The sequence below is a fragment of the Eucalyptus grandis genome, chromosome 8, assembly GCF_016545825.1.
Source record: "Eucalyptus grandis isolate ANBG69807.140 chromosome 8, ASM1654582v1, whole genome shotgun sequence".
In the NCBI taxonomy this organism is placed as follows: domain Eukaryota; kingdom Viridiplantae; phylum Streptophyta; class Magnoliopsida; order Myrtales; family Myrtaceae; genus Eucalyptus; species Eucalyptus grandis.
Genome location: NC_052619.1, coordinates 65238193 through 65264505, shown reverse-complemented (window position 1 = coordinate 65264505; position 26313 = coordinate 65238193). Strand labels below are relative to the sequence as shown.

Below are 26313 nucleotides of genomic sequence, written 5' to 3'. Positions count from 1 at the left end.
ATCTCAGGATCCTCTTTATTGCTTTCCAGTGTGCTTAACCAGGATTTGATTGATATCGGCTCACCAATCTCACGGCATAATATATGTCGGATCTAGTACACATCATAGCATACATCAAATTTCCAACAGCACTAGCGTAACGAACAGTTTCCATCACTTTAATTTCTTTTGGAGTTTTATGACACATTTCAGTACTTAAGCCTTCACCTTGCATGATAGGGGTATCAATGGGATTACAATGCTGCATATTGAAACACTCAAGAATCTTCATAATATAAGACTCTTACAATAAAGTAAGGAGTTTCCTTGATCGATCTCTTTCGATCTTAACTCCTAATATATAAGCAGCTTCTCCCATGTCATTCATTTCAAAATTGGAGGACAACCATTCTTTTATGGTGATAACCAAAACCTTGTCATTTCTAGCCAATAGAATATTATCTACATAAAGTGATAAAATCACAAATTTACCTTTGGACCGCTTGACATATACACAGTGATTTTCTTCAATCATCGTGAAACCAAAAATTGTTATTGCTCAATGAAAACGAAGATACCACTGTCTAGATGATTATTTAAGGTCATATATTAAGCGATAAAGCTTGTAAATTTTATGCTCTTGACCTTTAGCTATGAAACCTATTGGTTGTTTCATATAGATTTCCTCATCTAGTTCTCCATTGAGAAATGCCGTCTTTACTTTTATCTGATGTAATTCAAGGTCCAAATGTGCAACGATGGTTAGAATAAAACGTATTGAGGCAAACCTTACAACCGGTGAAAATGTTTCCTCATAGTCTATACTTTTCGATGGATTCATCCGCCCTTCACTTAATCTTGAAGACCCATTTGTTTCCAATGGCCTTACAATTGGGTGATAGATCAACCAAATTCCATACATGATTTGCTCTCATTGACTTCATTTCATCTTTCAAAGTATTTCTCCATTCTTCCTTATCAGAGGATGAGAGAGCCTCTTGAACAGTCTTAGGCTCGGTATTGTCTTATTGAGCAATCATAAATGCTTCCCTTTTCAATTTCAAAACGACAATAGGGAATACTTTTACGATTACTTTTACGTAATTGAATTTCTCTTGAATTCAATTCGTTGGGCGATGCAACACTTCTACTAGGTCTTGCATGTTGAGGTAAATTTACATTTCCCTCTACAACATCAGTGGGTGTGTTATCATGATATTCCATCTCATATAATTAGAAGTCCTTATCAATCTCACCTCTACTAGGAAAATCGTTCTCCAAGAACGTGACATCTCATGACTCCATTCCAGTCACACTTCCATCAGCTTGTTCACTTATGAACACGTACCCTTTGGAGTGTTCAGAATATCTTATAAAGATACATTTCTTCCCTCTAGGTCCTAATTTGCCATATTTATGGGAAGAATCATGAACATAAGTTGCACATCCCCACAGACGTAGACTACTCAAGTCTGGTTTTCTACCAGTTCATAATTCATAAGGGGTGAAAGTGACCGATTTTGAGGGCACTCGTTAATACATAGACAACAGTTAATAACGCATCTCTTCAATAGGAGATAGGTAAATTTGCTTGCGTCATCATGGACCTAACCATTTCCAATATGGTTCTATTCCTTCTTTCAGCTACACCATTTTGTTGCGAAGTATTAGGAATAGTTAATTGTCGTACAATTCCATTTTCATCACAAAGAGCCTTGAATTGCTCCAATAGATACTCATGTCCACGATCGGTTCTCAACGCCTTTATTGTTTTGTTCAACTGATTCTCTACCATCGCTATATATCATCTAAAGTAGTCTAATGCTTCTGATTTATGGAAGATCAGAAAGACATAACTGAAATGCGTGAAGTCATCTATGAAAGTGATGAAATATGAGGCTCCATGCCTCGCCTTCACATTCAAAGGACCACAAATGTCAAAATGTATGAGATGCAATGGAAATTCAGCTTTAGTCTCTTTACTGAATGGTTTTCTAGTTGTTTTTCCTGCTAGACAATGTTCACATACGAGTAGATCAACATTAGTGAGTGACTCTAAAAGGTATTCTCTAGCTAATCTTTGCATTCTTTGCAACCTAATGTGACATAATCTAGCATGCCAAGTACTTGCATCAATCTCTACATTATTAGAATATGCAATTAAAGAAAAGCAACCATCAACATTAATATTGTACTGATCATAGTCAATGCCTAATACCATAAAACCATTCGATACATGACTTGAACCATAATAAATTGTTCCATACAAAATGTCAACATAATCACCATGAAAATTCAATACATAACCTAAGCTAAGAAGAACAACTACAGAGACCAAGTTTCGTCGAATATCTGGAGCATAAAGGACATCATGCAGGAATAGGTTTCGATCACAACGTAAAATTAATTTACATGTGCCGATACCATTCACCTCAACTCTTAAGTTATTCCCAACATATATCCATCTTCTTCTAGGCTGTATTCGACGATACCCCACAAATGCTTCTCGGTCTCTAGCTACGTGATCTGTTGCTCCTAAGTCTATAGTCCACATTGGATGGGATTCAACAAGCATTACAGTACTAGAAACAAAAGCATTACTCAAAGTAATGGAGTAATAGGGTACTTTTTTTCGGCTCGGTACTTTCACGAGCAAAGTGACCCATCTTGCCACAATTGTAGCACTCCATCTTGGCCTTGTTATTCTTCTCACCATGCTTCTTACGTCGGAAGGTCTTAGCCCTTTTTGGTGCCTGATTAGTCTTCTTCTCTTTGTTGTTGAATTGAAGATTCCTTTTGCGCTTGAAGCCCGAATCTTTGCGCGAACTTGATTCAGCAACATAAGCATGGGTAGAGGATCTCGCAGCCTTTAGGCGCTCATTATCTAATTCCAAATGACGCGCAATATCATCAAAAGTGACAATATTTTCATTATGCGTCATATTGATCTTCATATGCTCCAAATTGTCAGGAAGAGACCTTATAACAGCCTAAACTTGCTGTTCATCAGTAAGGGAGTGACCTGTTGACTTCAACTCACGAATCATGTTTGACATCTTCCGAAGATGCTGCCTTATCGTTACATTTGGGCGCTTTCGAAATGTGTCAAACTTAATGGTGAGTCTCCTCAGCTTAGTGGCAGATGTACCCCCAAACTTATCTTTCAAGGTAACCCACATAGCTTGAGCTTTATCATAACTTTCAAACTCACACATGAGTTCATCTTGCATACAGCTCAGCAACGTGATGCGAGCAATACTATTTTTCTTTTTCCAAGCTTGATGAGCTTCTAGATCTCTCCGATATTGAGCTGAAGTTCCATACTCAGGTTTATCCATGGTATGGTTAAGGGTTTCCAAAACATCTTGCTCCTTAAGGATGTACTGAACCTTTCGGTGCCAAATATCATAATTTGTTACCGTTCAGCTTCTCACCCTTATTGAGGTCAGCCACAATGGTCTTCAATGCCGAAATCATAATCAATTGCTATAACACATTGACATAATAAACGTAGAATCAATACTAGCACACTTTACAGAGTAACACACATATTTAATTTGCAGCAAATACAAACTAAATTAATGATAATTCAACAAAAGACACAAAAGCAAAAGTTCACTATATTCCCAATCAACTTCTATGTACAATTGTTCTATTATCAATAATTAGTTTAATTTACGCAAAATTTAAGTTATATGTGAGAATTCTTTCAAATTCTACCAACCTATGAACTCCCACCAGGAAAAATAATTAAATGACCTCAAGTAATTTCTATATTTTTCATTAATACATAAACATAGCATGATATGAACCAACGTATAAACAACAATCATGCTTCAACTATAATCAAAATCTCAATTCAACATGTAATGGATTTCCTACCATTGTTCGAATTTTCTAGCAACTAGAAAATTGCAAGTATATTAAACTATATACATGATATCATCAAACTAAGCTCTACACAATATATATGACATCATTTGCACGCAAGTTAGCTACTGTATTTCCTAAACCACAAGAAAATACAAGTTACAAATGAATAAACTATGCATTAAACCCAAAAAAATACGTGTATTTAGGGTTTCCTATGCATTTTCATACATTTATAAAATTAAATAGTATAAAATAATCATACCATAGTGTAGAGAACATTCATACGAACCAAACACCGCTGATCACGCTCCAATCGGAGCTCCCATGCCCCCACACGCGCCGCCTGAGTGCGCGACGCGCCAACAAGCCAAATGGCTCCTGGCTGGTCCGACCGGTCCCACCAGTGACCGGTCCAACCGGTTTGACCGCCGGATTGGTTGACTGGTCAATGGTCGGGTCGGGTCAACCTCGGGTCGGATCTTAGGTCGAGTTAGGTCATGAGTCGAGTCGCCAGCCGGCCATCTGCTGCCCGGCGTCATCCAAACGGTTATTGATCGTTGGGTGACGTCACGGTGACGTCATCACGCGCCAGTTCATCGACCGGCGCGTGTTGCGCACGCGCTGGCGTTCCCAGCGTTTCAAGCGCGTGGCACCCACACGTAGGGACTTCCAGCCGCGCGTTTGGGCGCGTCTGGCGGCGCTCGACCCATCTACGGACTCGTCTCGACGAGTACTTCCACCATGTATATTTAAAAATTGATTTTGGCCTAAAATATATTTTGAAAAATGGCCAAAACTGCACGGATGCACGTGACCCCGAACCCGTTCTTTGCTTCAATTCAATTTCGAGTTTTGAAATTGCAATTCCGACCAATAAATATCAAAACAGTGTAGGATACAATCTCTCGATCTCGATATCAAATGGTAAATAAGAAAATTCGTTGAAAAAACAAGGCATAAATCGCGACTGTGCCTTGATACCAATGTTGGAAATCAAGTTGGCGAGAGACGACTTACCTGATTCCGATGTGCGAACAGCAATTAACCCCAGAACAAACGTTGAATTGCGAATGAATCACGAACAAAACTATCTCATGTTGGTTTGGATGTGATCATGAGGAAAGCACCCGATTTCACGGCGTAAATGCAAACTATTCTCGTAAAGAAGAAATGGAACACCTTGATGGAAAAGGGAGAGAAAAGAAGAAAACTTTATGAACGTACGTTTGTCCAACCAGTCCAACAGTTGTCTTCAGGGAGCCTTTTATACAACTCCCTTCATACCCTTTCATCGCAGCATATCAAGGCGAAATGGTGCGTGCCAATTGCACCCCATCATGGACGTATTAATTAATAAAATACTACACTTCAGACGGTGTTGGTTTGGGGAAGAAAGCTCAAGGAGGAAGGATGGCTTTGGGAAAGGAGGGTTCGTGGAGAAGAAGAGAAGAAATAGAAATGAGAAATAAGAAATAAAAAAGATGAAAAAAAATATATGAAAAGAATAGAAAATGTGGGCTAGGTTCATTTAAGGGATGGGCTGATTGTTTTGGCCAGATATGGTTGGGCTAGGAACAGAAAATAGAAATGGGCTGGAGGTTGCGAGTGGGCTAAAAACTTCTTGGGCCAATTAAATTAATTCGGAATGGACCTTAAGGGAAAAATTGTTCAAAAAGTCATAAACATATTGTACTTTCATTAATTTAATCATTGTTGTAAAATAATTGCGTTGCAAATATGTAATAAAGAGAATAAAGAGATTGAGAAGAGAAAGTAGGTAAACACCAAATATTGTAGATAAAGTCAGAGGAGAAGATTTTACTTCCAGTATATCACTGTTATATCTACAACAAAAACTAAGCTCCTATTTATAAGAAAATAAGAATGTATTTATCATTAATATCAATGTATCGAATAATACATGTATTAGATAGAGAGATGAACATTCATTGTATAGGGAAATGTACTTAGAATGTATGATACAAATGTACCATAATAAGTACATTAAATAAAATGAATATAATGAATATTCATTCATATATTTCATAGCTCTCCCCCTTGAATATTCATTGTATTCATTATGAATGTGTATCGAATGATACCGCCTCATTAAAAATCTTAAGCCAAAAAAATCCAGTGGGACAAAAACCGGACAAAATGGAAAAAGAGTGTAGAGCACAAATTTTATGATTTCTCCCTTTTATGGATGCATTAATTGTCTCATTAAAAACTTTAAGCCGAAAAAATTTTGTGGGAAAAAACCGGACAGAAAGAAAAAATAGTGTAATGCATAGTTCATATTACTCCCTCTCAATTAAGCCATATAGCCACTGCTGGGGCTAGTCAATCTTGCATCTTGTGAACTCGTCGCATATCAATGACATATACTAATTTCTTAAAAGTTGACATTGGTAATGATTTGGTAAAAAAGATCTGTAAGATTATTTATGGATTGAATCTGTTTAACATCAATCTGTCAACTTTCTTGGAGTTTATGAGTATAGAAAAATTTCGGCAAGATATGCTTGGTCCTATCATCTTTGATATATCCTCCCCTGACTTGTGCAACACAAGCAGCATTATCTTCATAAATTATAATGGGAGAATTTGTAACCGGTATTAAACAACAAGAATTATGAATGCGTTATAATGGATCTTAACTAAACACACTATCTTCCAGTTTCATATAAAGCAATAATCTTAGAGTTGTTAGAGAATGTAATTACTAGCGATTGCTTCGTAAAATGCCAATAAATATCGGTGCCATTATAACAAAATAAATACCCGGTTTGAGAGCGAGCCTTATGCGGATCAGATATATATCTAGCATCAGCATGTTCAACTAAAGCAAAGTTAATGGAATACTTGGAATAATATAATCCCAAATCTATGGTTTCTCAAAGATAACATAAAACATGTTTAACTCCATTCTAGTGTCTCCGAGTTGGCTCAGAACTAAAATGTGCCAATAAATTTACTGCAAAAGCGATATTTGGTTTTGTACATTGTGCCAAGTATATCAAAGCCCCAATTGTATTGAGATATGGTATTTTAGGACCAAGTATCTCTTCATCAGATTTTTTAGGACGAAATGGGTCCTTTTGGGGATCTAGAGACCTTACAACTATAGGGGTACTCAATGGGTGAGCTTTGTTCATGTTGAAGCATTTAAGCAATCTTTCAACTTATGCTGACTGATTGACAATTATTCCATTTGCTTTATGCTCAAGCTCTAGATCAAGATAAAGTTTGGTTTTACCTAAATCTTTAACTTCAAATCCTATTTTCAAATACTCAGTAGTTTTAGCTAACTTTTCTGGAGTTCCAATTAATAAATCCGGTTTCTAATTTCTTAATAAACACGCATGGGCAGATAGGATCATTCTTGTATCTTTCCTTAATTAGGTACTCACTTAGGCGTTGATACTACATGCGACCGGACGACTTTAACCCATACAAGGATCTTTGCAATTTTATTAAGAATAAATTGTGAGGAGTGCATGCTTCAAGCATTTTTTAATCATATAAATATCATAGTTTAATGAGTCATACAGATATGCCGTCACAACATCCATAAGACATGTTTCCAATCTTTCAAAGATTACTAGGCTAATGAGAAAACGAATTGTAATTATATCCATCATAGGTGAATATGTTTCATTATAATCAATCACAAGTCTGCAGGAGAATCCTTGAGCAATAAGTTGGGCTTTATACCTGACAACCTCGTTTTTCTTATTTTGTTTTCGGACAAATATCCATTATATCCAACGAGCTTTACATTATTGGAGATACAAGTTATGGGTCCAAAAACCTCCCGTTTAGCTAGGGAAGCTAATTCAGCCTTAATGGTTTTCTCCCATTTGGACCAATCTTGCCTTTAACGGCATTCAATAATAGATTGCGACTCACAATCATCATTCATAATTTTATAAGTAATTGAGAATGCAAGAGTATCATTAATGATGATTTTATTTCGATATCAAATTTCATTACAATATGTAATGGAATTCTCAGTATTCCCAGGGCTGGTATTCCTTTCATGGGTTTGCGCCTCTTCAAGGGCAATAAGCTATTTGGGATCAAGCATAACGTCGGGCTCTTCCAGAGCGGATTCCTTATTATTTCCCATTCATTTTTTAGGAGCAGTATCTTTTGATCTTATCGGTCTCCCACGCTTTAAGTGTGAGAGATTTTAATCCATTTTAGCCTATCCTTCGGGAATAGCTATCCTAGCTAGAGCATTTACAGCTAGAATATGAGACTTCATTACCTTAGTAGCATCATTAAATGCGTCAGGAAGTCTATTGGCCATAGCCTATAAATGAATTATGCGATGCACCTCGTTTTCACATTTAGGAGTCCTTGAGTCTGATTGAGATAAATTTCTCTTATTTTATGAGAAAACCTTAACTGTTTTTGTTTGGCAGTCATGGAAGTTGTAGGTATCCCAATTGATGGAAACCTAGTCTTATCGAAATGACAATCTACAAATCTGGCAGTAAAAAGATTACCGGTAGTTGGTTCTAAGAACCTAATGATAAACGGCAAATTAAATCCAACATAAATGCCCAAATGACATTAGGGACCCATTTTCGTTCTTACACCTGTATTGCACAACCAAATGTGCGTCTATGTGAAATATCTAGTTTATAATCAAGAACCATTTGAAGGATAGATTGTAAAAGACTAGTAGTGGGGCATAATCTTATTAGAGCTGTCATTTGCAAAATTGCATGACCCCATGCTGTATCATTGAGATTTGTTTTTAATAATAGAGTACGGGCGATGATTTGGATATATTTAATCAAGGATTCTGTCAATCCATTTTGAGTATGAACATATGCAACTGAGTGCTCAACCTCGATTCCGAGTGGAGCACAATAGATATCAAAACTCTTTGATATAAATTCAACAGTATTATCCATCTTTATGCTTTTAATTAGATAATCAGGGAATTGTGCTTGGAACTTTATAATTTGTGCAAATAAACTTGTAAATGTGACATTGCATGTAAATAATAGGTAAACATGAGACCATCTACAGAATGCGTCTATTAGTACCATAAAATATCGAAATGATCCACTTAGTGATTGTATTGGTCCACAAATATCACCCTAAATTCTTTGCAAGAATAAAGGGGATTCAAGATTAATCTTTGTTATAGAAAGTTTGATAATGAGCTTTCCTTGTTAACAAGTTTCAAAATTATAATATTTGTACAACAATACATTTATATCCTTTAAAGGGTGTCCTTTTGTATTTTGAATTAGCCTACGCATTATTGAAGCGTTAGGGTGACCAAAGTGATCATGCCACAGTCCAAACTGATAAGGGTTTATTAATCTCCAGGATATGGTGGCGTAGGTTTCAATAGCCTTAATCATGACACAATACAAACCCATAGAAGAAGCTTTTAGCTTTTTATGGATGGTTTTCAAGCCCATCTTATAAGAGGAAATGCTAATATATTCCCTCAATATGGTACCCATTACGGCGTACATCTTTGAAACTGAACAGATTTCTTTTTGATTTAATACTTAGAAATGCATCCTCAATATGTAGGATGATGCCATTTGGCAAAACAATTATGGCATTCCCAAAACCATCAATAATCAGAACATGACATGATATTGTATGGATTTGTGTTTTACGCAATGTTATACTCGAGAAAAGTGTCTACTACAAAATATAATATGTGTTGTTGCACTATCAAGTAAGCAAACATTTTCATTTTTCTCAATATTTTCCATTTGCATTTATATTGACAACTTCAGGTGTCAAGTATCATAAAATTTGCATATTAGTTATACGGTCAAATAAAATTTCAAATATAAATATTATATAAGATTCATAAGCATTTCATAATCATATTAAAGAACAATAAAAATAATACATTTAAAGCAAAACAACTATATAAAGAAATTATTAAAATAATAGAATTCAAAATTTAAATTATAATTTACCAATCTTATGCCTCATCAAAGTAATCAGAGGTCCTCAAATAAATAAGAGACATCTAGGGATGCATTTGCTACTTCGGGAGCAAGAGGAGGCCCACCAACGGAGATATTGTTAGTCTCAATAGTGATTATGGTAGTAGAATTGATTTCAATGGCATGAGATTTACCACGTTTGCCCGTATTTTTTAAAGATGCCTGGTATAGATCAATAAAGTGCTTTGGTGTACGACAAGTACGTGACTAGTGCCCAGTCATGCCATAGCGATAACAAATACTTTCATTAATCACATTCTTTGACTTCTTTTCTTTGCTATGATTCGGGCCAAAGTTAAATTTCCGAGAGCGGTTAAATTTCTTGACATCCCTTCTAGGATTATGTTCTTACCTGCACTTATAACCCTTAAAATGACCAGTATTTTTCTCAAAATTAGCATGTGTTCTAGGCAATACTTTTAAGCTAGCGGGTTTAAGATCATGATTTTTGAGCAGTAATTCATTAGTTTGCTCGGCAGAAGGAGCATAGAAATTAATTCAAAGTATGTGGCAAACTGACGTTGCCGGTATTGTTGTTGCAATACAATATTCGAAGTATGGAAGGTGGAGAAAGTTTTTTCTAACAATTCCGCATCAACAGCTAAGAAACAATATCAAATAAAGCGGAATTATAGTCAGACATTGATTTAAAATCTTGCAGTCTGAGATTTTGCCAATTATATTGTGTTTGAGGGAGGATAACATTTTTGGTATGATCATACCTATCTTTCAACCTCCTTCACAAGATCTGAGGGTCTTGAACGGATAAATATTGAGTTTGCAGGCTCTCACGAAAATGACAACAAATAAAAATCAACGCATTTGCTTTATCTTTTGCATTTGATGTTCCATCTTCTGTAATTACATTAGCGAGATCTTGCCATTGGAGAGGCATTTCCATATCGAGGTACCAAAATAAATAATTCTTTCCACTCACTTTCAAGATGTGGAATTTGGGCTTTTCAATATTTATCATAATCATTACAAAATTAAATCCTTAAATTAATTAAAAGAATTTCCAAATATCCACCACTACTTCAGAGCAGAATGATACCTTTAGATTTGAAATTTGGCTTCGGGCCAAGAAAAATAAAAATAAAGAATTGATAGAAGAAGATGAAGTATAAGTTGATTAATAAAAAGAACACATACCTTGCAAAAATTACTTATTCAGTTGATAGATTTTCGTGCTGATAATGTGTTGTAAAATATTGCATTGCAAATATGTAATAGAGAGAATAAAGAGATTGAGAAGAGAAAGTAGGTAAACACCAAAGATAATAGAGAAAGTCAGAGAAGAAGATTTTATTTCCAGTATATCATTGTTTTATCTACAACAAAAACTAAGCTCCTATTTATAGGAAAACAAGAATGTACTTATCATTAATATCAATATATCGAATAATACATGTATTGAATAAGGAGATAAACATTCATTGTATAGGGAAATGTACTTAGAATGTATGATACAAATGTACTATAATAAATACGTTAAATAAAATGAATATAATGAATATTCATTCATGTATTTTGTAATAATTATAAACCTTTTAATTTTACCAATTCAATCCTAAACCTTTTTATTTATTGTCAATTGAGTCAATATGACCAATTTTGATAAGAAATTGTTGATCGAATGGCTAACGATGACGTGGCATTTTTTAAATAATACTTTAAATTTTTTTATTTTTTTCCTTTAAAAAATTGGTTTTTTTTTTTTTTTGTGAGTTTTGGATCTAGGGTCAATAAGGGTTCAACCTCACCGGCCATAGGCAAGGGCTGCTCGCCTAGTCGGAGCTGGCTAGGGTTACTGTTGGTTGGCAACCTTGTTGGCCCTGGATCCAAAAACTCAAAAAAAGAAAATTCAAAATTGTGGCCATCCATATCAATAAATTATAGCCAAAATGACCAGATAGACTCAATTAAAAAGAAGTGAAAATGTTTAAAACTCAATTGGCAAAATTGAAGGATTTTATGACTAAATTGGTAAAAATACAATAGATTTATGAACTTTTAAATAATTTTCCCGGATTTTAAGTTGTTTGGTCTTGATTTTGGTCCAACCTGGAATGATAAGGTTCGGGTCAGCTTCATTGAGCCAGGTCTCTTAACCTAGTTAAAATTTTCCTTTGTAATAAATTCATAAAAAAATAGAACAACAACAACAACAATAATAATAATAATAATAATAATAATAATAATAATAATAATAATAATAAATTTGTTGAAAAATCAAGTAATAAATAGAAATATGATATAAAATCAAAAATAAAAAATTTGTAAAAATATAAAAAATCCTAAAAATTATAATTCCTTGGAAAAAAAAAGCTTAAAAATATTTTTTTTTTTTTTGGCAATTTTCTCTTAAATTGTGGAAAAATCATCAATAAAAATCATATTCCAAAATTGAACTAGTTCTTAGAGCTTATCATAGGGTTTCATTTGTTTTTAGAAACAAACACTCTTGATTGCGTACTTTTGATATGATGACTGTGGCCTCTAGCATGCTCCTTATTTAGTGACATTAGATTCTTCCTCTCCCATGCAACTTATTTAATGTTTCCTTGGTTATTGACTATTATTACAATGATTACGTACTTGCATGATCACCTCACATGATAGTTAATAGGTTCAAAATTAATTCAAACTGTTTGATAAAACTCTTCTTGAAATGAATAAGATTATGTATCGAAATGGCATAAATTGATTAATTAGTGTAACAAAGTCCTAAATCTTAGATTCTTTATTTGCGTAGGAAGTGAAGTATACTTCCATACTTCACTTGGTTTCTAACCAACTCCAATAGGCTAGTGGCGACTCCTTATCATAAAATTCTTATAACGTCAATTTAAATATCTTGACATTGTGCAAGGTATAGGCTTAAGAGAGCTCGCGCTTAATCGAGGGCCATAGATTCGCTTTTAGGGAATATCCCTTAATCTAATTTATCTCCCTATCAAGGGGTGGGTTGTGATGGTAAGGATGCATTTGGTAATATTTATGTTCTAAGGAATATTTTTTTTTCAGAAATAATTTTTTCTATTTATATTCCTTAGAATAGTTTTTGAGTAGAAAAACATGTTTGGTAACTATATAAAATTTCTATTCTCAAAATAAATAAATAAAACATAAATGTATTTGGTATGACCCCACAATTTTTTTTTTGTGACATAGAATTTCTTTTAATTTTTTAATAATTTTTTAGATTTTGCTTTTCTTTTTTTCTCTCTTCTTCTTCCTCCTCTATCCATGGCAGGCAATAGCGGCAGGCAGCAACCAGTTAGAAGAGGAAGAAGAAGAAAAAAAAAAAGAAAAAGAGAAAATGGATTGTTTTGGAAAAATAAAAACCTTGGCAAATGGAGCCTAACGACTTTATTAACATCAATTGGTTCTCTCTATAGCAAATCCTTTTTTTTTTTTTTGGGATTGTTTATCCAAACTCAAGTTGACTTCTTGAACCTTGGAAATATTTAGAATATGTTCCTTTGATTTTTCATATCTCTCAAGATGTTGCATCTAATAGGAGACTCTTCATATTTTCTCTTGATTATGCTCCTTGATTGATATGGTATGTTTTTTGTTTTTTTGTCAGTTTTACTTTACTTTTATTCTAATACTCACTTTCAGACTTTTGTTTTACCTCTTTAAAGAGTGTGAGAGTTAAGATTCACACCTAAAACTAATTGTCCCCCTCCCCCCCTAAGAAGATGGAGATTCAAACTCTCACCAAGGATGGTGGCCATTGGGGCAAACTTTAGTGGTTTGATGTTGTATCTTAAATAGTCATCTAATAAGACATAAAATAGGGGTAAAGTACACTCTAAGTGTCAAAACTTGGCACGGATGGACACTTAAGTGTCAAAATCGGAGCAAAATGGATTAATTAAGTGCCACTTGCCAAAATCCGGCCAAAATGCCAACGTGGCGATTTTCCGGTAAACGAAGTTCAAAACATCGTCGTTTTGGTGCTGACGTGTTAAAAAATAATAAAAATAAATTAAAAACTAAATTTATTTAAAATATTTAAAAATAAAATAAAAATATTTAAAAATTTTAATATATATATTAAAAAACTCAAAATTTAATAAAAACTAAACTTATTTAAAACATTTAAAAATATTAAAAAAGGAGGGGTGGGCCCTTCGCAGCGGCGGCCCTTGCCGCTGCCCCCTTTTTTTTTTAATTCTTAGTTTTTTTATTTTATTTTTAAATTTTTTAAATAATTTTAGTTTTTAAATGTTATAAACTTTTAGTTATTTAATATTTTTTTTTAAATGTTACTTTACAATTTTTTAATTTTAATTTTTAATTTTTTAAATAAGTTTAGTTTTTAAATGTTATAAATTTTTATTTGTTTAATATTTTTAAAAGAAACTTTATTTTTTTAATTTTTAGTTTTTTTAATTTTTTTAAAATGTTACTTTTCAATTTTTTAATTTTATTTTTAAATGTTTTAAATAAGTTTAGTTTTTAAATGTTATAAATTTTTATTTGTTTAATATTTTTAAAAGAAACTTTATTTTTTTAATTTTTCTAAATTTTTTGTTTTTAAATATTTTTATTTTATTTTAAAATGTTTTAAATAAATTTACTTTTAAATTTAATTTAATTATTATTTATATTAATTTTTTTAACATGTCAACACCAAAACGACGTCGTTTTTGTATTGTTTAGTCACGTTAGCGTGCAAAACGGAGTCGTTTTGCATTTCGTTTGCCGGAAAATCACCACGTTGGCATTTTGGTTGAATTTTAGCCGGAGTGGCACTTAAATGATCTATTTTGCTCCAATTTTGGCACTTAAGTGTCACTTTCCAAACTTTTGGCACTTAAGTGTCCATGCCAAATTTTGGCACTTGAAGTGTACTTTACCCCATAAAATAGCTATTGTTCTGACAAGCTCATCAAGTTCAATGCATTATAAATTTGCTAACCATAAAAGTGAAAACCAATAATTAATAGCTTGTTTGAACAAGAAAAAGAAAATTCAACATAAAAAACAATATGCAAACAACTCCCTAATTCTTCACTTTCTTTGTTTTCACACCAGATGAATTCTTGGCTTATGGTGAAATCTCCGGTCTAACAACGTGGACACATAAAATTTTGTCTATGACATGCTTGGTATAGTTTGGCGGAAAGATGGAGCGGATCTAGAATGCGACAAATTTCGTATTCAAATCATAACATTCCTATCCAAAGTAACTTTGGTGTCCACGACTGACGTGGAATGCCTATATATTATGCAATATCCGGGGCCTTGGTCATAAATCTCGTTAGGTAGGCCAATCGTTAGACAAAAAATCCCACGTTAAATCTCATACAGAAAACGATGGCCTGACGCACCACCGTCCTGTCCCATTCGATCGCCAGCCGACCCATCCCACGTTAAGCATGTAAAGAAGAAGAAGAAGAAGAAGAAGCTGGCTTTGGGCGACTTCCCCTCCCGTTCCTGTCTGATTGCTTTATATCGTCAGCCGTGCGTACGTGTTAAGCAACTTGATAGATACACGACATGAGATTGGACGGTAAGTAATGATTTGACATTATTTTTAACATCCGTAAATCTTATTAGACCAGGTGCGAGTTTTTTATTTATTTATTGAATAATCGCATTAGTCTTCTCGAGACACTATGGAGTCTTCCAATTCATGAAATATTTTATCATAGGATGCTGACCTTGACTTCCGCTAACCAATTATAGGGCAGGTCGAATGGTGAGGATTCATGAGATGGGACGATAAGTATTAATATGACAATTTTTTGTAGCGTCCATCTATTATGATAGCCTATGCGTTAGTCTTTTTGTATTGGCTAACAAGCGTGAAAAGCGCCTGAATGAAGCTAAGCAAACAATGCATGGAAATCTTAGATTGAGATTCGTAGAGTACTGTTTAGACAAGTTTATCATTTTGTTTTCAACTGTGAATAAGAAAATAATTCAACTCGTTTTTAGTTCAATTAAACATTTCTTAATTAAAAGCAAGGTGATATTGTTCTGTCTCTCACTCATTTTATTAAAAAAATTGAGAATTCGAATTGGGGACCTAGATATGCAATGTTAGGTGACCTAACATAAAAAAAAGAAAAAAAAAGAAAAGAAAACCTCATCGTCACATTTCCTTGTCATAAATCATGTGACAATCCACGGGACAAACATTTTGGCCCCACAAAATGCACAAAGCAATCCAATTTTGTTTTTTTTTAGCAAATGGGAACTTTTCTTACGTGCACGACATTAGCAATTTCTTCGGATCAACTTTTCTCCTACCCCGTATTTCCATCGCACACCATCGCACCACGTCATCCATTCACGATCTATTTAAATATTCTAAGAATCGAGACCCAATTTCCTTGCGATTGCCTTTCTAATCTAATTTACCGTGAAACAGGTGTTGTCAAATCAAATGATGACATTTATATTCTCATCATCACATTAGCTTTCAAAAAGAATTACTTAGATCACCATACTAAATGCCTCGGGAATTCGATGTTAAAGAACAACTAGTAGAGTAATCTCTAATATTACCTTAATTAGTTAGGGTGTTGAAACCGTTCGAGATTAGGGCATGTGCAAAAAGTCTAAACCTAATTGGTTCATAGGGCATAATGGATATTCCATAGGCTTTTAAGGTAGCCAAGTTTTTGTGTAGTGTCCTTGAGTTATAAAGAACAAAAATTCTCTTTGGTTGAAACTATCGATCATCAAATACGACCACTTACGAGGATTTCAAGTTTTGAGAATAAAATTTAGTACATCATTAGTTGTGAAGCTTTTTAATCACCAGATAGAATTTCTTGACACATATGAAATAAGTTGGTCATGATAATTGAACCTCTGTTCATGAGATTGGGTCAGCCATGAGTTACTCAAATTCCTTAAAACAAGCACCTTAAGATCTAAGTGCTTCGATGAGAATTTTTTTTGTTTGGTCGAAGTTCAATGAGAATTGGAGTTGAGAAAATTTTACACCTTTTAGCATGTTAATCTAAAGTTATTAAAGAATACTGAATTTCTAAGTTTATCCTATCCATGACGCTTATTTTCCTATATGCCTTAATAAATTGTTTTCTTTTAAGCTGGCCCCATGATGAACATACTACGGTTTAGTTAAAAAGTAAGTCTTAATTTGCACTTGACAGAGGCGACAATATTTGCTTCCAACTGGGGTTAGATGTGCTCCATATATATAACCTCATGAATGGAATTAACAGTCAATGACCGGGTTCAATTTGTATATTTGAAAGGCTCACATCTAGGGATTTCCTTCGTCCCGGTAAGGTGACTATAGTTTTTTTTTTTTTTTGCTTTTGTTTGATTATGAAAAGAGTGAGAGTAGGTGATCAGTGCAAGCGACTCCTTTGGGTATTACCATAAATATCTCCCTCCTGTTGCAGAAATTTGGTTTAAGCCAAAACTGTTCCACGCCATCTGTGACTGAGTTTGGTGAGCCCATCACCATAGTTTCATTAATATACTAGTGATTAAGAAGTTTCTTCACATGAAACATGCGACAGCTTGACAACATAGTACAAGTTGTTTTGAGTTTCATTTTTGACATAAATTGAATTTTTAACCTCTTGGAAGACAGTCCCCACTAGATCAATCACCTTTGTGGTAACTTTGTTTGTGTAGAGCAACCATAGATACACAATATCCTTCTATTGTCCGTTAGGACCTTGTTAAGAGAGCATGCTATCATTTTCTCATAATATGCATGAATTGAATTTTCAAAGTGTATCAACAATTTTTTTTTTTTTTTTTGTTATTTAAGTTTTTTCGCCTAGTATTTTAAGACAACTCGTTAATAAAACTCAGGAAAATAAATAACGTCTTTAATTTTAATTACATGCGGGGCAATATGACGTGTATCTAGACTCGTCCTGTGTATGGCTAAGCACATGCCGACATGAATCTCACGAGTATCTTGCCTAATTTTGTCCTCTACTTGGAAGGAGTAAGGATTCACATGGCAGAGATAGATCCAACCAAGTGGACATGTCCGTGCAAACTCATGCCCATGCGTGTTTCACAGTCGAACTGAAAGTCCACTTATAATTAATGTGAAACGTCGGGACACAAATGTCTATAAATAGAAGACCCAAACCAACTCAAACGCAAGCTAATTAGAGCAGCGCCACACACACGTGAGAGAGAGAGAGAGAGAGAGACAGAGAGAGAGAGAGAGAGAGAGAGATGGAAATCATGCAAGTACTGCACATGAATGGAGGAATGGGAGAAACAAGCTATGCTAACAACTCATTGCTTCAGGTACGTCTCTCATTTTCCCACGGTGGGCACATAAAATCTCGGATTAATCTGCATCTAAAGATTGTTTCGGTGATGATGTAGCGCAATATAATCTCTTCATTCTATATCAAACTAGGGTTTTTTTTTTTAATCAAGATTTGAAATTCTATATACAAAAACGCCATTTTATTCTACCCTTTGAGGCCAAGTAACTATTGATTCAAGAATTCAAATGATCGCCCTAATTCGTAGACACATTTTTAATCACCAAGATTTCTCTTGAAGAAGAATGTACACAAAAGGGGTATATTAAAGTGCAACTTATCATTCGAGAATTCAAATGATCACCCTAATTTGCAAATACACTTTTTAATTAACAAGATTTCTCATGAATAACAATGTATACAAAAGGGGTATATTATAGTGCTAGATCTCGCAAGATCGCAATATGGTACAAACTCATTCCCGTGACACTCTAATTTGGATTAATATAGTAAATATATGGAATGCATATGGTCATTCTATATGAAGTTTCCACTTTTCAATCGTCAATATATCATTGTACGAGAATGGAAGATATAGGTAACAAATGAGATTTATCTCTTTGCACATGAAAAAACTAAAGATGCAAACTTTCTATCTCTATCTTGAGTTAATGCTTTCTCCTTTTCTATTTGTAGAGAAAGGTGATATCGATGACGAAGCCCATAACGGAGGCAACTGTTAGAGCTCTCTTCTCCACCGTCGACGCCACCTTCCAGGGAAGCCTCGCCATCGCGGACTTGGGCTGTTCCTCAGGCCCCAACACTCTCTTCGCCATCTCTGAGATCATCACCATTATGATTGATCTCTGCGAGGCGACGAACCATGAGCTGCCGGAGTTCCAAGTGTTCTTAAACGATCTCCCAGGGAATGACTTCAACACCATCTTTGGGAGCCTCTTGCCGAGATTCAAAGAGAAGTTGAGTGAGCAAATGAAGAGCAAGTATGGAGCGTCGGCAACATTGCCGTGCTTCTTCAATGGTGTTCCTGGTTCGTTCTATGGGAGATTGTTCGCTCAAGAGAGCCTACACTTGATTCATTCTTCATATAGCCTCATGTGGCTGTCGCAGGTAAATTTTTGGCCCCCAGTTTCACTCGTACAGCCTCATGGGAAACATCTTGTCCATAAATACTCCTCATTATTGATCTTGTTTTCTGAAAACTATTGTCTAACCTTTTCTTTTACTGGATAAAGTGAAGTATGTGACAGTGGAGACACAGTTTTAGGGTTTTCTTGGACAGTAGTTGCAAATCAAACTCACTATCTCTTGTCTATTTTTTTTTTTTTTTGTTAGGTCCCACCAGGATTAGAGGGAAACAAAGGCAACATATATATGGCGAGATCGAGCCCTCCGAAGGTGCTTAGGGCATACTACGAGCAATTCCAAAGGGACTTCTCAACGTTCTTGGAGTGTCGTGGGCAAGAGTTGGTGGTGGGAGGGCGTATGGTTTTGACCCTCCTAGGTCGAAGAAGTGACGATCCTTCAAGCGAAGAGTGTTGCTACATTTGGGAGCTCTTGGCTATTGCTCTCAATGAGATGGTCTCCGAGGTAATAAAAAAAAAAATCAAAAGAGAACTTGAATAATCACATGAAATATTAGGACAAAATTGAGGTAGATTGTTCTTACTGCCTCTGGTAAAAATTTGGCACTCCGAGACCGATCATAACAATCAATTGGACAGCAAAAAAATGACATTATAATGCTATTTATATGTTTATTCCTGATTCTCAAGTACCTAAAGTATATGCTAGATGACTTCAAAATTTTCTTGTGAACCTCTAGCTAGAACTTTCACATGAAATTTTTGAACGAAAGCAATAGCAAAATTTGGAAATCCTACATAATTCCTGCGATTTCTTTTCCGTATGAATCTATTCAAGAAAATCAGGGTAGAAGGAGACAAATTTATGAGGTGCTTCCACTGCGCACCCGTTCCCTCTTAGGCATGGTGTAGAAAATGGAATCCAAATTTACATGAGAAGAAAATACATGTATTAGTAGTATGCAATGGTTACATTCCCAATTACATAATCAAGCAACTATGACTTTCATGAAGATATAAACAACTTATGATTTTGCAATTGTTTCTAATTTTCAGTAGCAGAATCTAAAATTTTACATCTAACACTAATGCAGGGACTTATAGAAGAAGAGAAACTGGACTCCTTCAACATCCCTCAATACACGCCCTCACCAAAAGAAGTACGGATAGAGGTCCAAAAGCAAGGCTCATTCTCAATCGATTGCTTGGAGGTATCCGAAGTGAATTGGAATGTATTTGACACAGATTTCGACCCCAATGTTGTTTCAAAGGATGGGGAATACAATTTGGCTAGGTGCATGAGAGCTGTGGCTGAGCCCTTGCTCATCGATCACTTTGGTGAAGAGATCATGGATGAGCTCTTTAAAAGATATAAGGCTCAACTTGCTGCTTGCATGTCTAAGGAAAAGCCCGCATTCGTCAATGTCATCATTTCGCTGAAAAAGATTACTTAGATACATCACAAAAATTCACGAATATATATGCTATGAATATATGTACGTTATAGTGAAGTTAAAAAATGAATGTGTCAAGTGTGTTTACCATAATTTGAAGAAGTCGTGTCCATTTTCACTTGTAAGTACTTCATACATCTTATCTTGCGTAAGGAAAATGCGTGAGACTTCCAAGTTTTTTTTTTGGTCGGTGAGACTTCCAAGTTGAAGGGCTTGAGATTTGGAGTTTTGTTTCAAAGAATAGTCTATCGTATATCCCCATAATGCAGCGGTTTAACTGAGCAGCATTGGTGTTTTATTGATTTATTTATGCAAGGAAAATAAAAATAAAAAGCTGATTGAAGTATCAATGAACCAAATGAAAGGTTTTACTCCAACTTGTAACTGAGAATGTTAACTTTTAAAAAAATTAATGAAGCCATCTTCATTTAAGAACTTGGAGGCATAAATAAACTAAAAGTAGGGAGTCACTATAATAATATACAGCACTATGAAGAGGGTTTTCAGCAATAGGACCCAGCCCCTAACATTTCGTAACTCGTTGGATATAGCGATGATATTGGACAATGATGGAAAGTTCAAGAATTTAAGAATTCAAACAAGCAAGCCCTTAATTAGCTCTGGCAATTTTAAATGGAGTAATGTTATAGATATTGAGACTCATAACATTAAATAGGTTCCCTAAATGATGTGGCAAACTGTAAGTCTTTATTCAAACTAGTGCGCACATAATGCTGGAGACCTAGGCTTGGACATGAACCTCGTTGGGTATATAAAATGCCTATTCAAAGACTTCAGGTCTGCTTTCAAGCATAAAGGCCGATCGTTAGACAACAAATTTATTAAAAACTGTTGGGAGAGAGGCGAGCGATCGAACAAAATATAGACGGAAGAAAAATAAATTGGACATCGGATTTACGTGGTTCGGTTGTAAAGACCTACGTCCACGGGGAGAGAGCAGCGGCGAATTTCACTATAGATCAAGCGTACAAAGAGATTACACACTCGAGTCACTCAAACACTCTCTCGGTGTTTCCCAAACCCCAATTACATCCAATACACCAATCTTACTTAGATGTAAATCACGAATAAGCTTTGTCGCACAAAAACACGAAGACCCAAAGCCAAGCACCCAGCACCTATGAATGTCTCTCACAAACAAAGAAAACCATGGCACTCAAAATAAGAACGGCGCTTCGATCAACAACTGATCTTCGGTGGCGTGCGGCTTCTCCTTTTATACGTAGGTCGTCGGCCGCTCCACGCACACCAGCAAAGAAGGAAATATATTGTATATATATGTGTGCCCAAGGGAGGGCCCACCTACGCTCCTTGCTTCGGCTTCACGCTGAACTTCCTCTTTCGGCTTTTACGTGCAGGGACTCCACGTACGAAGGCTTCATTCTTTCCTCTGTGCGCCCAAAGTCAAATATTTGACTTTGGGCCCCACCTTTTGAACGCGTACAGAAAACTTCACCCGTAGCTTTTATATTTTATCTTGGGCCTACGAAGAAACCTTCCTCTTAACGCGCATGCAGGTTTTCTTCCTTCGGCGTTTCGGATTCCGCAGCAAAGAGGAAACTTTTCTCCAATTTTATTTTATATTTCCTTCGCGAGTCTACCGAATTTCGCGTTTTAGCAAACGCTCAAACTCGAGTCATATTTAACAAAAATAGTGCTTGGTATTCTGTAATCAATACAATCGTAACTAAACGGCCTCTAAGTCACAAGTGCTTAAAGAACTTGATGCGGTAAATTCACTATTCAGATTGCCATTAGAAAAAAAAAGTATATAATAACCTTTCAGTTATCATATTGATGGGTTTAACGAAAGGTACTTTATCAAACATTATGATTGAATTAATACATGAACCCACAGCCTATAATATTTTAGATGTTATATTTTTCCTTATCTTTCTATATTGTATAAAGAAGGGCAACCCACGAATGTAAGAAAACAATTGACGTAAATCAAATTCGATGCATCTGCCTCTACCACCATCCTCAATACCAAAAAAGAAGAAGGAGAAGTTGACTACCGAACTATTTGTGTTTTAATAGCTAAAACGGTTAAGACAACGTAGGTATTTAGACGATTAAGCACGCAAACGTACTGTATCCTAAAGAACGGACTAAAACTAGAAGCAACATAGCAGTCGAGAAAATCGCAATCAATTTCAATATTTAGAATGAATTCAAGGACATAGAATGAGGAAATATAATAACTAAAAGGCTTTGTTTATTCACAGTTGAATTAGCACTTAATAACATTAATATCGAAGACTAAAACTAGAAGCAACATAGCAGTCGAGAAAATCGCAGTCAATTTCAATATTTAGAATGAATTCAAGGACATAGAATGAGCAAATATAATAACTAAGAGGCTTTGTTTATTCACAGTTAAATTAGCACTTAATAACGTTAATATCGAAGGGGCAAGCTTAACCATACTTAAATACTTTCAAAATTAAAGTCTTCTTGCTCGAGACATTCTGAAGTCTTCCAATTCTCGAAATTTCTTATCATGGGATATGCTGACCTTGACTTGGTAGACATTGGCCCCTCATGGCGTTTTCTTCATCATGGAGGAGTCTATAAGGATCCTCTTTTCTGGTCACTAGCAAGTAGGCCAAACATGCAATAGAAGAATCGACAAATCATAGGATAGGTCGAATAGCGAGGAATCATGAGATTGGACGATAAGTATAACTATGACAATTTTTTGTAGCGTCCGTGTGTTATGACAGTTTATGGGCGAGTCTTTTGTTATTGGCTACCAAGCGTGTGGAACCTGAAAGAAGCTGATGAAATAATGCAGCGAAACCCTAGATTTAGATTAGTAAAGTACTCTTTAGATGCATTTATCATTTTGTTTTCATTTTGTGAGTGAGAAAATAATTCAACTTGTTTTAAGTTTAATTAAACATTTCTTAGTTTAAACCAATGTCAAGTAATGCCTAATGAATATAACACAAACAAATGGCCAATGATCACTGGTATTAAATGACCCGATGTGGCAAATTCTGTGTTCAATTTTCATCGTCTCCCACCATGTTATTCGAGAATTCGAATTGGAGACTTAGATGTGCAAAGATAAGTGGCCAAACATTTAAAAAAAAAAAAAATTCATCATCACATTTTTTTTTTTTTTGGTCATAACTCATGTGAGGATGCACGAGACACATATTTTGGGCCCCACAAAATGCACAAAGCAATCCAATTTTATTTTTGTATATGTAAACTTCTTCTTATGTACACGACCTTCGCAATTTCTTCAAATTAACTTTTCTTCTTCCCCGTATTTCATGGTGGCGTCTAGTGCGTGCGCTATCGTGTGGCAAGCTCCTGCAATGTGTCACACCGATATTAATTGCTCACATAAAGTAACTCTTGTGAATTCATTAATTGCAATTGCAACATGTATGTGGCACATGATTTTAACAATTTAATGTTTGAATTTCAACAGTTTGAAAGTGGATGGGAGTCATAATATAGCTGTTGCAAAAAAGTAATATCCATCCTTTGCTAATCGGTTATAATGCAAATTTTTTTACATACCAAACTTAGGTAATTAGGAAAGATTGTTCAAGAAGTCATAAATCTATTATACAATGACTAATTCAGTTCTAAATCTTTTAGTTGTATCAATTTAATAATAAATTTTTTAATGATTTGCCAATAATCTTAAACATTTTGATAATTTGTAAATTTAGTTTTAAACTTTTTTAACGATCTACCAATTTAGTCATTTCAAATAATTGTGGCATGAAATTGCTGATATGGTGGTCTAATTAGCATTGAGCGTTCTACGTGGCACGCAGGTGTTGGCATGGAAAAAAATTTAAATTTTTTTTTCCTTTACTTTTTCTTTTGCTTAGTTCTTTTTTTTTTTTTTTTTCCCTTCACCGGCCATTATTGGGCCTCGTTGATGGCTAGCGAGAGGTCACTTGCCTACCCTTACCTAAGACAGACAAGGATGGTTCTCGCTTAAGGATAACAACCTCTGCTGGCCATCAATGAGGCTCGACAATGGCTGATAGAGGGAAAAAGGGAAAAAGAAAAGAAAAAGAAAAAGAAAAAGAAATTAAAAAAAATTGCAAAAATTGTCCAAGTCAACAATTTCGGATTAAAATAGGCTAAAAAGACTAAATTGTCAAATTTTTAAAAGGTTTATGATTAAATTAATAATCATAAAAAGTTTTAGGACTAAATTGGGACAGGTGAAAAGTTTAGGACTAAATTAATAATTTGTCAAAAGTTTTCGGACTAAGTTAACACAATTGAAAGATTTAGGATTGAATAGGCCATTGTATAATTAATTTGGGACTTTTTGGACATTTTTGCTAGTCAATCGAGAACCTTTTAATATCTAAATTTTGACAATTCATTTAGTCATTCATTACATAGAAAAATTATGAGTTGATTCTAACTTCTAAACAAAAATATTTTTAATTTGCACCTACATATTACAAGCATTTTAAGCCCACATAAACGGCATTTTTAATGGACTTAGGCAAGGGGATTTTAAAGTTAATTGAATTAATCGGAGCAAACCCATAAAGTGCAGATTTCGGCCGGCCCATCTGATCTCGTTGATGAAGCCGGAAACCCCGTGATGTTCTGAATTAGGCCGGTAGGGGAAACTTAAAAAGAAACAATGTATGGGTCCTCACGAATTTTTGGGCGCAGGAATTATTTCAATGCGCTTTTCTAATTCACAGCTGAGTGGAATAACTTGGCAGAAGACATAAATGAGGGACAAACCTCGTGCAATGTGATTTGTGATTTTTCTTTTTTTCCATTCACCAAGCCGACTGAGTCACCTTTGGGCAATAAAAGAAAGACCAATTGAAATTGGTAGGAGGGGCAGAACGGAGAAAAAGGATCAACAAATGAGGAAAGAACAAAAAGGCATGGTCAGGCCACGGGCGTTGAACAGATACAGAAAGAGAGAGGAAGCATGCGTAAGGGGAAATCACAGAGATGTGTGCGTATGCCATGAACAAAGAGAAGATGACACAAATGGTTCATGAATTTCTGGTTTAATATGCAATGCGATCTTTAAATTTTTAATTAGTTTGATGTGGTATCTCAAGTATAGTTCAATATACAATGCGATTCTTGAACTTTTAATAACATAAAATATTTTCATATAATTTAGGGATTTAATTGAACATGTACCAAAAATCGATAAATCATACTGAACAAATTAAAAGTTCAGGGACCATATTGATATTGGGTTATACATTGAGGATTATATTAAATAAATTAAATGTTCAGAGATTAAATTGCACATTGATCCAAAGTTCATGAATCATTTGTATCATTATTTTAATAAAAAAAATTAGATAAAAGAAAAAGAAAGGGCAGATGCAATATTTGTTCAGTTACGAATCAGGATTCTCGTTAGCTCTGAAGCTGAAGAGAAGACATTGGCACCGCCAGCATAAGATCGCAAAGGACTATGTCTTCAGCAAGATGTTCGCAGAAAAAAGAGGGGAGAAATTCAGAGCAAAGAAGATTCAAATCAAGATTCACGGCCATGCATTCTGCAGATGAACATTCACGTGGGCAATTCATTAACTCTGCGGTGACAATTTTTGGATTGGATCACTTAGTTCGAAGCAAAAAGGATCTTAGTTCTTAAATGCTCAGATTTGAAGAGAGATCCACC

At 34.9% G+C, this 26313-nt stretch overlaps 1 protein-coding gene across 1 annotated transcript; it reads left to right on the top strand.

Annotated features, from left to right (window-relative positions):
* Window positions 1-17835: 17835 nt before the first annotated feature.
* On the top strand, window positions 17836-20813 carry LOC120286914 (salicylate carboxymethyltransferase-like). Its single transcript, XM_039299521.1, has 4 exons — window positions 17836-18119; window positions 18779-19210; window positions 19436-19690; window positions 20280-20813. The coding sequence occupies exons 1-4, from the start codon at window positions 18045-18047 to the stop codon at window positions 20637-20639; spliced, it is 1122 nt and encodes a 373-aa protein (XP_039155455.1). The 5' UTR covers window positions 17836-18044; the 3' UTR covers window positions 20640-20813.
* The last annotated feature ends 5500 nt before the right edge of the window (window positions 20814-26313 follow it).

What these genes read in the sequence shown, in the direction of transcription:
- LOC120286914 (XM_039299521.1), top strand. Translation starts at nt 18,045, where the DNA reads ATGGAAATCATGCAAGTACTGCACATGAATGGAGGAATGGGAGAAACA. An exon ending in CTAACAACTCATTGCTTCAG is followed by an intron (nt 18,120 to 18,778) that starts GTACGTCTCTCA and finishes TTCTATTTGTAG; the next exon opens with AGAAAGGTGATATCGATGAC. An exon ending in GCCTCATGTGGCTGTCGCAG is followed by an intron (nt 19,211 to 19,435) that starts GTAAATTTTTGG and finishes TTTTTTTGTTAG; the next exon opens with GTCCCACCAGGATTAGAGGG.